General features: G+C 40.5%; 1 protein-coding gene across 1 annotated transcript in view; it reads right to left on the bottom strand.

Moving 5' to 3' along the window:
- npr3 (natriuretic peptide receptor 3) overlaps window positions 1-12,890 on the bottom strand; it is a 35,558-nt gene extending 22,668 nt beyond the window's left edge. Inside the window, exon 1 of the mRNA XM_078249983.1 lies at window positions 11,889-12,890. Coding sequence (XP_078106109.1) covers window positions 11,889-12,552 — 664 coding nt within the window. The 5' untranslated portion in view covers window positions 12,553-12,890. The remainder of the gene's footprint in view (window positions 1-11,888) is intronic.
- Window positions 12,891-15,234: the final 2,344 nt, after the last annotated feature.

The following is a 15,234-nucleotide window of genomic DNA, read 5'->3' as shown; positions in this document are numbered from 1 at the left end:
TTACAGGCAAAGCGTGAGTTGCTGGTAAAAATGACAGAAGCGATGCAAGTAAGAATTGTATGCAGTATCAGCTGAATATGTTGGTTTGTGTCATTATAAAATTAGAAGGAACAGGCAATGAGTAATACTTCAAATTTCTTAGCGTAATCCTTCAGCACACTATGAAGCATTAATTAAGTATCAGTAAATACTAAATTCATCATTTCTAAAGCTTTGTTCCTACATTATTACACACTAGTATGGTACTGATAAATAGTTATACATGTTTTATTCTTGATTAATAACCTCATCTATAATGTGTTTATTGATTGTATTTTTTATACTTTATGAATGATGGGATTCACCATTTCTAAGTTAGGTTTAATATAATTTATAAAACAGTTATTTAGGAGTTGTCAATGGTTCCCAAGACCATTAATGAAAGTGTAAGTAAGTGATTATCAAACTATTTAGCAGTGTTGTAGTCAAGACCACATAAACCGAGACCAAGTCGTCGCCAAGACTAGAGTGAATCGAGACTGAGACAAGACCGAGACTTTGAGGGGTCGATACCGAGTCAAGACCAAGACCAGACCAGTGCGAGTCTTACATTGCATGACATGATAAAATATGGAAAATGCTAACCATAGGTACTCCTCAAATTGATCTAAAAGATCCACAGTTCCAAAAAAAACACCCACAAAAAACAAGATAAGATTCTTCTTCATTTACCTATGTTATTGCCATAAGTGTATCATGAGAAATGCCTTAAAAGTAATAATCGAAAGGCAGTCGTGGTCTTGCCCAGTGTTGAAATAAAATCCAGAGTCCTCTTTATCCAAGATGAGACAAGACAGAGTAAAAATGTGATCGATTCCGAGACGAGACTGAGAACTTCAAAAAGTACTATCTCAAGTACTACAACACTGCTATTTAGATGTACATTTATGCATGTGTTTACACTTATGATTTAGACATGCACTAAGGGTCAGTAAGTGTGTTAATATACTGAAGTTCATGATTAATTCAGGTAGTTAGAAAGCATTTACTGATTGTTTGTTAAATATATAGTGCATAGTTTCTGTCTCCCCCATGAGGAATTCTAAGTAATGACAACAGCACTGTCGGTGCCCCCACCCCTCCCCCATGCAGTTGCTAGTAGCCAAGGAGGACACGGAGGATTAAAAAAACATGATGGACTCTTCAGAAGAGGTCATTATCTTCACTTGAGTTTCAGCGCGTGAAAGTCTCCGGACGCCACAATCTTCTGAACATAGTCACACTGAGACATCCAGAGAGAGTTGTGTGGAGCTGACAGTCTTAATTAGCTTTGTAGCAACTCATTTGGCAATGGCTTGAATGTAACGGACATTCATTAATATCAAAATGTTACGCACTAAAGCTTTAACATATTAAAAACTCGGTGATGATGCACAGTTGTGCTTACAGTATGTGATCTAGTTAAAGTTGCATTAGTGATTTTGTTGCATCAATGAATGCAGTCACAGTAATTACTTCAGAGATTCATTTAGGTTTGGATTCTCCTCAGGCAGACATAATGTCACCATTTACATGACTGTCAAGTCAATTTTATTTATCAATGACAAATTTGCCTCGAGGGGCTTTATAATCTGTACAGCATAGGACACCTTCTATCTTTAGACCCTCAATTCGGATAAGGAAAAACTCCCCCCAAAAAACCCTTTAATAGGAAAAACTGTCTGTAAAAACAGACAGCCTTTTTTCAATGAGAAATAATTGTTTCCAGTCCCACCACTGTCCAATTTACTGTAAACTGATTCTGCTCTATCACATCATGCCGTTCATGTCAGCCACAGGTCTACCTTTGATGCAATTATAAATGCACAGCCTCAGGCACTGCTTTGGCCAGACCTGTTGGACAGAGGCTAAGGATGATGCACCAACAGCCGCCTTGGGTAAACTGTGTTTTCCGTCGAGGATACATAAAGAGGAACAGACATGCTGAAGATGTTTATGGCTGTAAAGAAAGGAGAGCCTTTAAATAATAATGATGCTATATTACAACTTGGGTCTTATTTTTGTAGTTTTCGTCATCATTTCTATGATAACCTTAAACTGTCCAAGTTAATTACTGAGATTATCTTGGAACACAAAAACACAGAAAAAAAAGTCTTACGGGTCAAGAAACAAGATCAGACAACTTAAACACAAACCAGCAGTTTATCAGGATTATCTAAATCATTTTATTTGGAGGGGAAAGAAATCGTGAAAGTGAGCACACCTGAAATGTTTGCTATAAAAGAGAAAACTGTGTGTACACAACTATAGTAAGTAAAAAAGTCAGTAGGTCATAGTTGAGGCAGGATATGAGTCTACAAAAGTGATGGACAGTTTGGGTAATACTTTGATCTAATAGTTTGCCTAGTTAGCTCAAACACAACAAAGAACACTTCATGTTGGCTGTGCAGAGGAGTAATGATTTGAAGTATACACTCATCAGTAATTATAACCACACAATGACCTGTCTAGGGCTCTGATAGTTCTGATAGCTATGGATGTAATTCCAGCTTGATAAAACATCTGGATTTGTTAAGCTTTGAAGCTGAACTATCTCTTATTGAATCTTTTGTCTGTCCTCTGTCTTTTTTATTAGCAATGTGTCAAACACTCAGGTAAGCAGGAGCCTCACTTTAAGCTAGCACTGGACGTCATTACCTTGATACATGACAGACCTGACTGGTGACTGGAGATTATATCAGGTGCAGATACTTAACGTTAATGCCATAAATGATTGGTTAATGTGCTCTCTGCACGCTAGCATCCATGCTCGGTCAGAGAGTAAAAGGAAGCTAACATTACCAGTCAAGAGAAGACGATGCATTTCTGTTGTGCAACAAGACCAACTAATAGAGCGAGCGCCCATATATAGAGGTTTACTCCTCGACGCAGTGGGCCCGGGTTCGACTCCGACCTGCGGTCCTTTGCTGCATGTCATTACCCCCTCTCTCTCCCCCTTTCATTTCTTCAGCTGTCCTGTCAATTAAAGGCCTAAAATGCCCAAAAAATAATCTTAAAAAAAACAAGACCAACTAAGTAGTGAGTCTCCTCTGATCTCGCTGCATCACGCCCATGTCAGGAGTTGGAATATCCTATGTTTAATATGTTTGTTTCTGTATGCACCATTCACCAAGGCAAATTCCACATACGTGTAACTTATTGTGGCAATAAACCCTTTTCTGATTCTGATTGTAGTTAAAGCAAAAGCTCAACTTTAGGAAAATATGTGTATTGGCTTTCTGGCAGAGAGCTGAATGAGAAGATTACAGAAGAGGATTAGGGCCACACAAAAAAAAATCTCAGAATTCTTTCATATGTGGCCCTAATCCTCCTTAGAAGATTGATGCCACTGTCATATCCATCTGTTAAACATGCACACATGGTGGCTGAAGTGACTTGAGCTGCAGCCCATTTTACCTTTTGGCTGAAGAGCACCTCTGGGCAAAATTAATACATATATATCATTAACTGCTTCTGCCACCTTTTTGTATTACCCAAAGTTCTCACTATTACACATAATTAAATGTGGTGTTCCTGCCTGCTGATGGGGAACATACTCGTGTGTGTGTGTGTGTGTGTGTGTGTGTGTGTGTGTGTGTGTGTGTGTGTGTGTGACTGCACATTCCTGCTCAGTTTTGAGTGTTCCAGTGCAAGTGTTCTGGATTTCTAAGCTTCACTCCAATTGTTTTCCAAAGCCAAGAGCAACTTCAAGTGTGTGAAGTAGACATTTCTTTATCCTAAAGGACACAGCCTTGTCTTGATTAGCAATGTTATCTTATTTGGGGTGACGTTTAGCTAAAAACAAGGGACATGTCTGTTACAGATCCTAACATATGTAAGCATATATAATACAACACTTATTCTAAAAAGGCACATTGAGTAGGATTTTCCTGAAAACAAGGCATAAATTAAGTAATCCCTCTCAATCATCACTTGTGACCCATGTGTGACAGTGTCTGTATCTGCAGAGACCCTGCCCACTGCCTGGATTTTCTTATTTTGCTGTGTTTGGGACGTTTCTGGGCGTCACCGTCTATAAAAACTTGGCGACCAGGTGCCAGATCGTAAGCACACATCAAAGAGGAAGCTATAAAAATGGCAGACACAAAAAACCCAAATACTGTGTAGTGCATCGAAATGCCAAGTGGACAAAGCTCGTACCAAATCAAGAGTGAATCTGGGGTTGGCTTCCGCTGGCGAGCACCATAACCCTCGTAGAGCCGGGAGAAGAGGCCACCTTTGAATGTTGTCTTTACAAACGGCAACCGACAGATCCTACTCCTTTACACCTACATTGTTTGGTACGGACTTTCAGACTTTTCAGTTTGATCCACACCAAAATTACAGGTGTAAAACCTTCCCCCCAACCATGGTCCAGACTAAACAGCAGAAATTTGGTCCAATGAAAAGAAGTGTTCTCGGTCCGGATCAAACTGGATCATGGTTCAGTTTGATCCGGACCGAGAACACTTGTGTGAAAGCATTTTTTTTTTTAATGGTTCAGACTTTCGGACCAAATACAAAAAAGTTCTGGCAGGCTATTGTCGTGTTATAAGAGAAGTGTAGCTCCTTTAAGGAATAGCTCAGTGCTTAGTGTGTACGTGAAAGAGACGGTGTCAGCGCTCAGAGCAGACAGCTGTCGGCTATCAGAGCTGAGAATACATCAGCAGTTTACTTGTTAAGTGGTAGTAAATGTACAGGTTTCAGTTTGTCTCTGAATAAATGCTGCAGCTCCTCAAAACCACAAGTAAAGTTCCCGCGTCATGCTTCTCAACAACGCAACAAAACAAAAGGAGCCACGGCAGCACGGGGAGAGCAGCAGTCAGCTGGAAAAAGAACTCCCCAAAACTCTGACACCAGAGAGAGGATACGAGTAGACGGGAAAGCCTGTCTACAAACTAATCAATGTCAGGTATCGGGAGACGCGGCACAAGTACGTATGTGATGACGACAGAACGTAGTTTTGTCTTCTAGAGTTTTTTAGTGTGCTTGCATAACTTCAGTGTGACCGTGGTTCGGACTTTCAGGTGTAAAAAGGCCCTTAATAATTTGGTATATTTTCGACCTTCTCTTGGGAAAAATTATCTTTTAAAGCTTACACTTTTGTTTTGCGTATGTTCAATAGTGCTTCAGACAGTTTACATCTCATTCAGTTATAGAATTAACACTATTATAGTCTCAACACATTTCTCTGGTGATTAAAGCCATATATATCTAAGTACAGTACATGCAGAGCAATGATTACAGAGAGTGGCGGCGTGGACCCCCGGCCCTTGGGGGGAATGAATGAACAACACACAGCACAGCAACACAATCCCTTTTTTCCTTTTGAGTCTGACCTTCTCAGCGCCACCTTTCCCTTTTATTTTTTGGCTTTTCATCATTAGACGCTCACTGATCCCCTATATTTCTAAAAATCCTAGACCTGGTTGTGATACGGCCCGCCGTACGGGTTGAGCAGAGGCTTCACAGTTTGACCAGCGGGCAGCGGCCGCACACCAGGCCGCCGGATGGTGTTGCTAAGAACTTGCAATGTATAACTATTATCAGACCGGCACTCGCGGCCCACTGAGAAAAGTCCTGACTCTCCCGATTGCCACTCCGCTACTGATTACAGATGTGATAGGCACAGACAAAAGGGTGTGCCGCCGATACTGGAACAAAAGCACAGGCAGTATGAAAATAAAAACCAAAACCAAAGTTTCACTCTCAGTGGTTTCTGTGTTATAAGGAATACTTTCAAAATACTATATACTATTGTTTAAGCTACCTTTAGCTCGGGACTAGTCAGTGTCGTGGACAAAGCCAGTGAGTGAGTACTCGTAGTAGCAGTAGTTCTGCTTACGCAGAGAACGTACACACTGCCAATTGAATGTGGCCATATGTGGCCCAGACCAATGGGTGCATTCACAGCTGTACTTAGAGCGCTCAACAAACTCAGGCCCAGTGGTGGAAGAAGTATTCGGATCCTTTACTTAGGTAAAAGTACTAATACCACAGGGAAAATTACTCTGTTACAAGTTACAAACATCAGATTTTATAAACTACATGTGTTTTGTGTGCAGAAATCTTAATGTGTAAAGTAACTAGTAACTAAAGCTGTAACAGATGAATGTAGTGGAGTAACTAAAGTAACTAGTAACTAAAGCTGTAACAGATGAATGTAGTGGAGTAACTAAAGTAACTAGTAACTAAAGCTGTAACAGATGAATGTAGTGGAGTAAAAAGTACAACATTTCTCTCTGAAATGTAGCGGAGTAGAAGTAGAAAGTGGCATGAAAGTTGAGGCAGAATGCAACACGTAGGGAAAAGGAGGCAGAGGGATTTTTTTGTTACGGCTAGGCTAACCCGTAGTAGCGGTGGTCTTTGTGGTTTTAACAAGCCCGCTTAGTTTAGCGCGTTCGTAACAGAACGTACAAAAGGTACGTGGAGATATGGACCCTACGCTGGACCCTACGCCGTAGCCTCACAACTGTGATTGGTCCGCTCGGACTGTGTCTTGGTAGTGTTGCATACACAGGGGAGACACTTTGTTTCTCTCACTATGACTCTAGAGTCACTACTCGCTCTGAAGCTAATCCCTGTCACTCTCTCGCTCTACCACACACTCCCCACATGCATGCATGCATAAACTTAAGGCCACTTATGTAGGCTACGAAGAAATCTCTCCGCAGTACCCTTAATCAGGCCAATTTATGCTCCTGCATTAAATCAACGCCGTGGGTACATAAGTATGTACGTGGAGATATGCACCCTACGCTGTAGCCTGACGTGCACCTGTCAAAAAAATTTTACTACACTTTTCCGGCGACGCAGACCGCAACAACTGTGATTGGTCAGCTCAGCCGTGGCTTGGTAGAGTTGCATTTCCCCCGCCTCAAACAACATGAAATCAAGGAGAGGGTTAACTTTTCCTGCTACAGATTTCCAACTGTGGTCAAAAAGCACAGGGGAGACACTTCTCTCACTATGCCTCTGGAGTCGGTACTCGCTCCGAAGAGAATCACCGTCACTTTCTCACTCGCTCTACCACACACACACATACACACACACACATGCCGGCCCTGCTATTCTCTTAAAGAGATCGACGCACACACCAACGCACAAGTATTAACTACAGGCCACTCACGTAATACGGAGAAAGCTCTGAATGGAGCCTCCACATAACCATAAATCACGCTCAACCCTCAATTATCTTGAAAATCAATTCTGGATCTGACCTTACCCCTTAGTATACCATAGCTAAGACACACAACCTATAATCAGATGGGCTTGGAGCTGCTGCTGTGTGAGATAAGGAAAGGCTCATGACGCCAGTACGCTGTAGGGGCATTCAGCTAGGGGAAATAAATTAATAAAAAAATTGATTTAAAACCAAATATGTGCATGTTCTGGATGTTTTCAATGGCTTTGACATTTCAGACAGTATAGCTATGCAGAATGGCTGTGTATAATAAGACTGTGCTGTTGAAGGATACTGCCAGTGGCAGACCAAGGACATTGTAGATTGTGTTCTGGAAATGTGAATGTGACAGCATGACTGACTCCAGTGTGCAGACTAGTCATATCTACAGGAATCTAAAGTGCCATGGCACTGATGGCTGTGTGCCTGATTGCTGTTGGCAAAGCTGAGAAATGCAACAGCATCATTGATATGAAACCTTCATACCATGTTATATTATATATATTTACACAGGTGAATCCCACTTATATATCTTGTGCTGAAGCAGGCTAATGATGGCCTGCCTCTCCCCTCTAACACCGCTCAGTTTTTGCTGAAAGCTGTACAATATTTGCTGAAACCCTTCAAACCTCTTGGTTTAAGCACCTGACATGCCGGGAATACTAATTTCTTGCCATCAGGTGCACTTTGTGGCTCTGCAGCATTTAGCATGTTTAATATATGCTAATTTATACAACAGCCACTTCTGTCATATGAGGTGATGTAATCAGGAGCTGAAATCAGAGGATTATAGCCAACAAGCTGCTTATCAGGCCTGAACAGCCTTGGCATATACACACATTTTCATTTGGTTCGACTTTAAGGGAGAAAAGTGATACCAAATCAACAGGACTAGTGTAGTCATTGTGCACATTTACATTAGACTGCACTAGTACAGTAATAGCCTAGTTTTGTATACTGCATGCCTCATGCTGAAAAAGATAGCAGTCCTACTACTGCTACTAATTCATGTTGTTAGGTAGTCAGTAAAATATTCAAAATTAGTTTTATGTTCATGGAAAAAAAGCCCCCCCCCCCCCCAAAAAAAAAAGAATGATATGCCAATTTGTTCTGAGGGGCATGTAAATACATTAGGGCTTCTTCGACCAAAACTCATATGATTTCGTCGACTAATCGATTAGTTGATTTAATCAACCGAAAGAATCATGCAAAAGCACCACTTTAAATCTTGTGTTTGCCAGAGACCTTCTCATATGTTTCTTAGAAAAAAGTCTTTTAGCATTGAAAAAAATCTTAGTCGACTAATCAGCTAGGAGGGGGCAGCCCTATAGGATACAACACACCTTTAATAAAATAAAAACATATTGAACTGGCTTATTTTCTAACAAAATTGCTTATTTTCTACTATGCTTAGTTACTCACTAGCAGAACCTGAGAGACTGTCCTGAAATGGTGCAAAATAAAACAATGACGGTGTTTAAGGTCTTACTGGACTGTAAGAGCTCTAATCACTCACAGCTTTAGGCCACATATGGAGCTTTCTGTCTGCCAATTCCAAGACCTCTGAACATTTTCAGAGAACTAACCCCTGCGGCTCATCTCTTCAGTCTGTTAGCATGATATGGATGATGTTTTGTGTCAACAGCACGCAGAACATTATGTAAAATCTAAAAAGTGAGTGTGGGCGGGGTGAGGACAAATAAAACACAGATGTCCATCACCTCAGTGTCTGCTCCTGGGATGGATACTTGGCTCTGCGGGGGAAAAGGGGCTGAGTAGGTGGGCAGTCGGGCTGCCGCTAATGATTGTTATTAACACATCAAACATTTATTTCAATTATTAATTTAATCTAAAGCTAATGTCCAATCACTATCATTGCCCAAAGTGGCATCTTCATATATTTACAATTCTGTTTACATTAACATGCATTTTATTCATTTTGCAAAATATTGTATCGCTATATTTTAACTTTGCATTATTTTATGTCCCTATTTTGTTTCCATGGACAGTCTTTACATCTATGATGAGCAGTGGAGGAATAGGGACACAGAAAGGGGATTTGGTCCTAAAAAGACTGGACCTTTGGAAGATATCACTTGACAACAAGACTGTGTTGGATACATTTGTCTGTCAAGAGATGTAATGTACAACTATAAAGCTTGTTTGTAATTTATGTAACTTATTTCTGAAATGTAAGTCATTTTCAATCATGAAATGAATGTGACTCATGAAAACAATTTGCTTCAAATTTGTTTTGTTTTTTAGCTTTTGTGTTGTTTGAGTCCGGAAAAGAGGATTTTATATCCTGTACCACAACATTTTCAAAAATTCACCAGAATGCAGGAAACGAAGTGTTTGACGCTCAACATCTTCTGGGGGAGGATCCCCAGACCCCCCAGTTGCAATGTGCCCGCCCCCCCCCCACAATGTGGAAACAAAAGCTATGCCCTTGGCTGCGATAGCCTAATTATAGTGATAATCATCATTATTTGCAGCATGAATTCAATGATCTTTAAAAGCTCATCTTGGTGTTTGAGAAACATGGATTATCAAACAGTAATTTACTGTGGTTAAACTATCAGTTTAGTGGGCAGACCCGTTGTGAAGTGAAGCCAACAGTGTTGTCATGCTGCACATAAAAGGAAAATCCATTTTCACCTTTGATTCGTCTCATTTTAAGTGACACAGACACTGACTTGTGATACCAAATTACAATGTGAAAAACCCTGACATGGAACTTGATTTTATAGGTAGGTGACCTATTAAATGACTAGTGGGGGAAGAAGTATTCAGATCTTTTACTTATGTTAAAGTACTTATACCACACTGTAAAAATATGCTGAAAATAAGTCCTGCATTGCAAATGTTACTTCAGTAAAAGTCTGTAAGTATCATCAGGAAAATGTATTTAAAGTATTAAAACCTTGTAGAAAGAGTAAAGGACCAACCAGTTGTGTGTTTAATGGTCTGATCATCTCAGCTGGACTTGTAGCCGTTATATTGTTGGCTAGTTTACTTTAGAATCAAACATCAGATTTATAAACTACATGTGTTTAGTGTGCAGAAATCTTAATGTGTAAAGTAACTAGTAACTAAAGCTGGAACAGATGAATGTAGTGGAGTAACTAAAGTAACTAGTAACTAAAGCTGGAACAGATGAATGTAGCAGAGTAACTAAAGTAACTAGTAACTAAAGCTGGAACAGATGAATGTAGCGGAGTAACTAAAGTAACTAGTAACTAAAGCTGGAACAGATGAATGTAGCGGAGTAACTAAAGTAACTAGTAACTAAAGCTGGAACAGATGAATGTAGTGGAGTAAAAAGTACAATATTTCTCTCTGAAATGTAACGGAGTAGAAGTAGAAAGTGGAATGAAAAGAAAAGACTCAAGTAAAGTACAAGTACCTCAACATTTGGAGTAAGTACAGTACCTGAGTAAATGTACTTAGTTACATTCCACCACTGTAAATTACTAGCTGTTATTCAAGTAGGGGTGACGGGGGCAATTATAAAAAAAGATTACATTTTCCTTCATAACTCAAACACTACTTGAAATACACTTGTCATCTTTTGATATAGGATATATATGTGCACTAATTAATAATACAATTGATATATTTTCACATATAAGGACAAAACTATAATATTAAATTGAATGCAAGAAATCAGTGTTGCAGTTATAACAGTGGTTAAGGGAAATTGTAACACTAAAAACACAAGTCATATTAACCCACTTTATCTCAAATAAAACCCACACCTCAAAGTAATCAGATTACCTCTGTAGTGTGTAATAATGTTTCTAACGCTAAGATTTGTTTTTTACATGGTTCAAATTCGTTTTCTCTAATGGAACCATCTAAATCACTTAGACACAGTAGTGGAATGTAACTAAGTACATTTACTCCTGTACTGTACTTCAGTTCAAATGTTGAGGTACTTGTACTTTACTTGAGTCTTTTCTTTTCATGCCACTGTCTACTCCGCTACATTTCAGAGAGAAATATTGTACTTTTTACTCCACTACATTCATCTGTTCCAGCTTTAGTTACTAGTTACTTTAGTTACTCCACTACATTAATCTGTTACAGCTTTAGTTACTAGTTACTTTAGTTACTCCACTACATTCATCTGTTCCAGCTTTAGTTACTAGTTACTTTAGTTACTCCACTACATTCATCTGTTCCAGCTTTAGTTACTAGTTACTTTAGTTACTCCACTACATTCATCTGTTCCAGCTTTAGTTACTAGTTACTTTAGTTACTCCACTACATTCATCTGTTCCAGCTTTAGTTACTAGTTACTTTAGTTACTAGTTACTTTAGTTACTCCACTACATTCATCTGTTCCAGCTTTAGTTACTAGTTACTTTACACATTAAGATTTCTGCACACAAAACACATGTAGTTTATAAATCTGATGTTTTATTCTAAAGTAAACTAGCCAACAATATAACGGCTACAAGTCCAGCTGAGATGATCAGACCATTAAACACACAACTGGTTGGTCCTTTACTCTTTCTACAATCTTTTAATACTTTAACTACATTTTCCTGATGATACTTACAGACTTTTACTGAAGTAGTATTCCAATGCTTTTACTTGTAACAGTGTGGTATTAGTACTTTTACTGAAGTAGCCTAAAAGGATCTGAATACTTCTTCCAACACTGCTTAGACATTCAGCCTACCTTCGGTGTCATGGAAGTTTTGGAGGATGTCGTCGGTGTCCAGGCGATCCTCTTGGTAAAAAGCATACGTCTTGATGTTAAAGTCCGCCATCAGGTGATAGACTCCCTCCAGAGTGAAGTAGCAGTTCCGCTCCTCCTTGTCGTCTTCGTACACCAGCAGCGCGCTCCTCCAGGTGAAGTGCTCGAACACCGCGGTGAACGTCTCTGCCATCTTCACGTAGGACGGAGCGATGCGGGTCAGGTGGGAGTACTCGGCGTTCTTGTTGCTGAAGCCGGCGGCCAGGGCACCTGCCGAGATCACCGGGATGTCCCAGTGGGATGCCAGCCTCACCACTGCCGCCGCCTCGTACTCGCACACCGGACCCAGAATCAGATCCGGCTTGCGCCCGCACGACCTGTCCACTAACACAAACAGAGCATCATTGAAACAGTTGGAGTTCTCAAAGTGGATGTTGAAGCGGAACCCGGAGTACTGTCCTCCGTCTGTCTTCAGCCTCTGCTGCGCGTAAAGGATCGCCGGTGACACTCTTGTGTGTGAAAAAGGGTAGGAATTATTTTGTGGCAAAAATACCAAAACCTCTATGTCTTCGGTGATGGTATTTGTCATAACTGGGTTCAGGAGCATCAAAAAGTAGTACACACACAGTGTGCTGAGATATGGCATGATGCCACTTTCCAAGTCCCGCTTCAGATAAATGACAAAGTGTTGGACAGATGTTCTTCAAATGTTTCTTTCCTCAAGTTGGCTCCACTTGGCAGGGCACATACAGCTGGAAACAGAAAGCCCTCCGCCGTGCGTAAATGGCTTAATGGTAAATAAGTGTATTGTTTTTTTAAAGAAGCGGATCTGCCTGACTGTGTGTGTGTTTTCTTCTGCATTGAGAGTTCCTTCCGAATGCTCCTGAACCTGCTCAAAATATTCTTCCCCAACAGCTGATCCTGCCAGGCTCGGAGGGTTCTTCCAGCTCAGCCAGCAGCCAACACACACGCTGGCTCTGGCCTGGAGTTTTGAAGCATCTTTTCAGGATTATTCCTGCGTCATCGGAGCGCTGCGCACCTCCTTCTTAAAGCGACACTGCCGCCGGAGCTCACAATGAGCCACTTCAACACAGCGCGAGTTAAATGCAGTTAATGGGAATTATGGTTCTGTAAGCCTGAAACAACAAACAAAGTACAGAACTTTCCTGTGTGTGTGTGTGTGTGTGTGTGTGTGTGTGTGTGTGTGTGTGTGTGTGTGTATGTGTTTTTCAAAGATGCTATTATTCATGATGCAAATCTAGCAGCCAGGGGTCAAAAAGTAATGCTCATGTTTTAAACCTTAAATAGATGCTGTATTTCATTTTGGGGTCCTATAACACTTTGGACAATCATTAAGATTTCAGTAATGTAGTAACATCAAGTTGTATTTAATACTAGGCTACAGCCAACACACTTGAGCAGCTACTTTGTCAGAAGTACAACAGAAGAGCAGCCTATCTGTTTACTGTACAACTGAATAAACTCACGTAGTAGGTATAGGCCTATGTGGAGGTAGGCAATTTCAATCCAGATCAGGAATGGCGGACTCCACCACTAACATTAAAAACTGCCATATAGAAAGGTAGCCTAATTACAGAATGTAAACACATTGAATGGCTAATGCAGAGAAAACTGCATCAAAACAACAAGAGAGTTCTTTTTCTCTCTACATGGACTGTAAACTGCATGCAACCAAAGCCGGCTCAAACAGGATTGGTCAATACTGCTTTGCCTAGAAACGGAAACCAGAACGCTTCTGGTGCACAAGTCACGTCACGCCTACAGATTCTGCATTCATAGGCAGATATCTGTTTTTATAGAGATTAGCCTGACACACACACACACACACACACACACACACACACACACACACACACAGAGTTGGAGATGATCATTCATGCTTTCATTTCCTCTCATTTAGATTACTGTAACAGTCTTTTTACCTGTTTGAGTAAGAAGGAGCTTTACCGTCTCCAGGCTGTTCAGAACTCTGCTGCAAGGCTTTTAACTCACATTAACAAAAGATCTCACATCACACCTGTTTTAGCGTCACTTCACTGTTACCAGTCCAGTATAGAATTCAATTTAAAATCCTGGTCCTTAATTTTAGAGCCCTGCACGGTCAAGTTCCTCCCTACATCTCTGACTTGATACAGCTTCATGCTCCCACCCGTAGTCTGAGGTCATTAGGTCAGAGGCTATTAGTGGTTCCCCATACTCAGTTTAAAACTGGAGGGGACCGATCATTCCAGTCAGTGGCTCCTAGGCCGTGGAATGTCTTGCCTCCCTCTCTACGTTGTGTGAATTCTGTCGAACTTTTTAAAAAGCAATTGAAGACTCTGCTATTCAAGCAGGCTTTTAGTTAGTCGAGGGTTTTTTATGGTTGTTTGTTATGTTTTCTATTTGTATTTAAATGTTCTTGTATTTTAATTTGTTGTATTGTATTACATTTTATTGTGAAGCACTTTGTGATTTTTATCTGTGAAAGGTGATATACAAATAAACTTTACTTACTTACTTACTTACTTACTTACTTACTTACTAACACACACACACACACACACACACACACACACACACACACACATAGTGCGTGGCACTATCTTTGTGGGGACCCGTCATTGACATAATGCATTCCCTAGCCCCTTACCCTAACCTTAACCATCATCACTAAATGCCTAACCTTAACCCTTACCCTCACCCTAACCAGAACCTCATTCTAACCCTAATCCTAAAACCAGGTCTTAACCCTCAAACACTTTAAAGTTTTGGCCCCACAAAGCTGTCCGGACCCCACAAGTATACTGTATTCGCGGTTTTTGGACCCCACGAATATAGTTAAACAAGAACACATACACACACACACACACACACACACACACACACACACACACACACACAGATGGATGATGGCAGCCATTATTTTTTGAGAATTGCTAAGTCTGGGGTTCGTCAGTGCTTTGAACGAGGATTCATTTAACAAAATTTCAAGTACTTCAAGCACAGGACGAGAAAATTGCCTCCCTGGTGGAAAAAGTTTCACTCAAGGTATTTCACATAACCACTGTTACATTTTGTCCCACACAACAACTATATGTGATAGTGTTGGTGTATAAATTGATTCTATAATAGTTTTTGTCCTCCATACAAAGTTCTCCGTCCACCTGTCCACTCTCAACCCGTTCTCTCTCCGAACTCGTAAAATACAGACGTTTGGACAGTGGCTGTCAGCATCTGAAGCGACGAAAAGCGCCCTTCAGCGTGTTTGTAGAATGTACCGGGGAAAGCAGCAGCTACACGGGGTTTGAAGATGACGTAACACTAAGAA

The sequence above is a fragment of the Sander vitreus genome, chromosome 5 (assembly GCF_031162955.1).
Source record: "Sander vitreus isolate 19-12246 chromosome 5, sanVit1, whole genome shotgun sequence".
NCBI classification, from domain to species: domain Eukaryota; kingdom Metazoa; phylum Chordata; class Actinopteri; order Perciformes; family Percidae; genus Sander; species Sander vitreus.
Note: the sequence above shows the minus strand (reverse complement) of the source record. Positions and strands in the feature narration are given on the sequence as shown.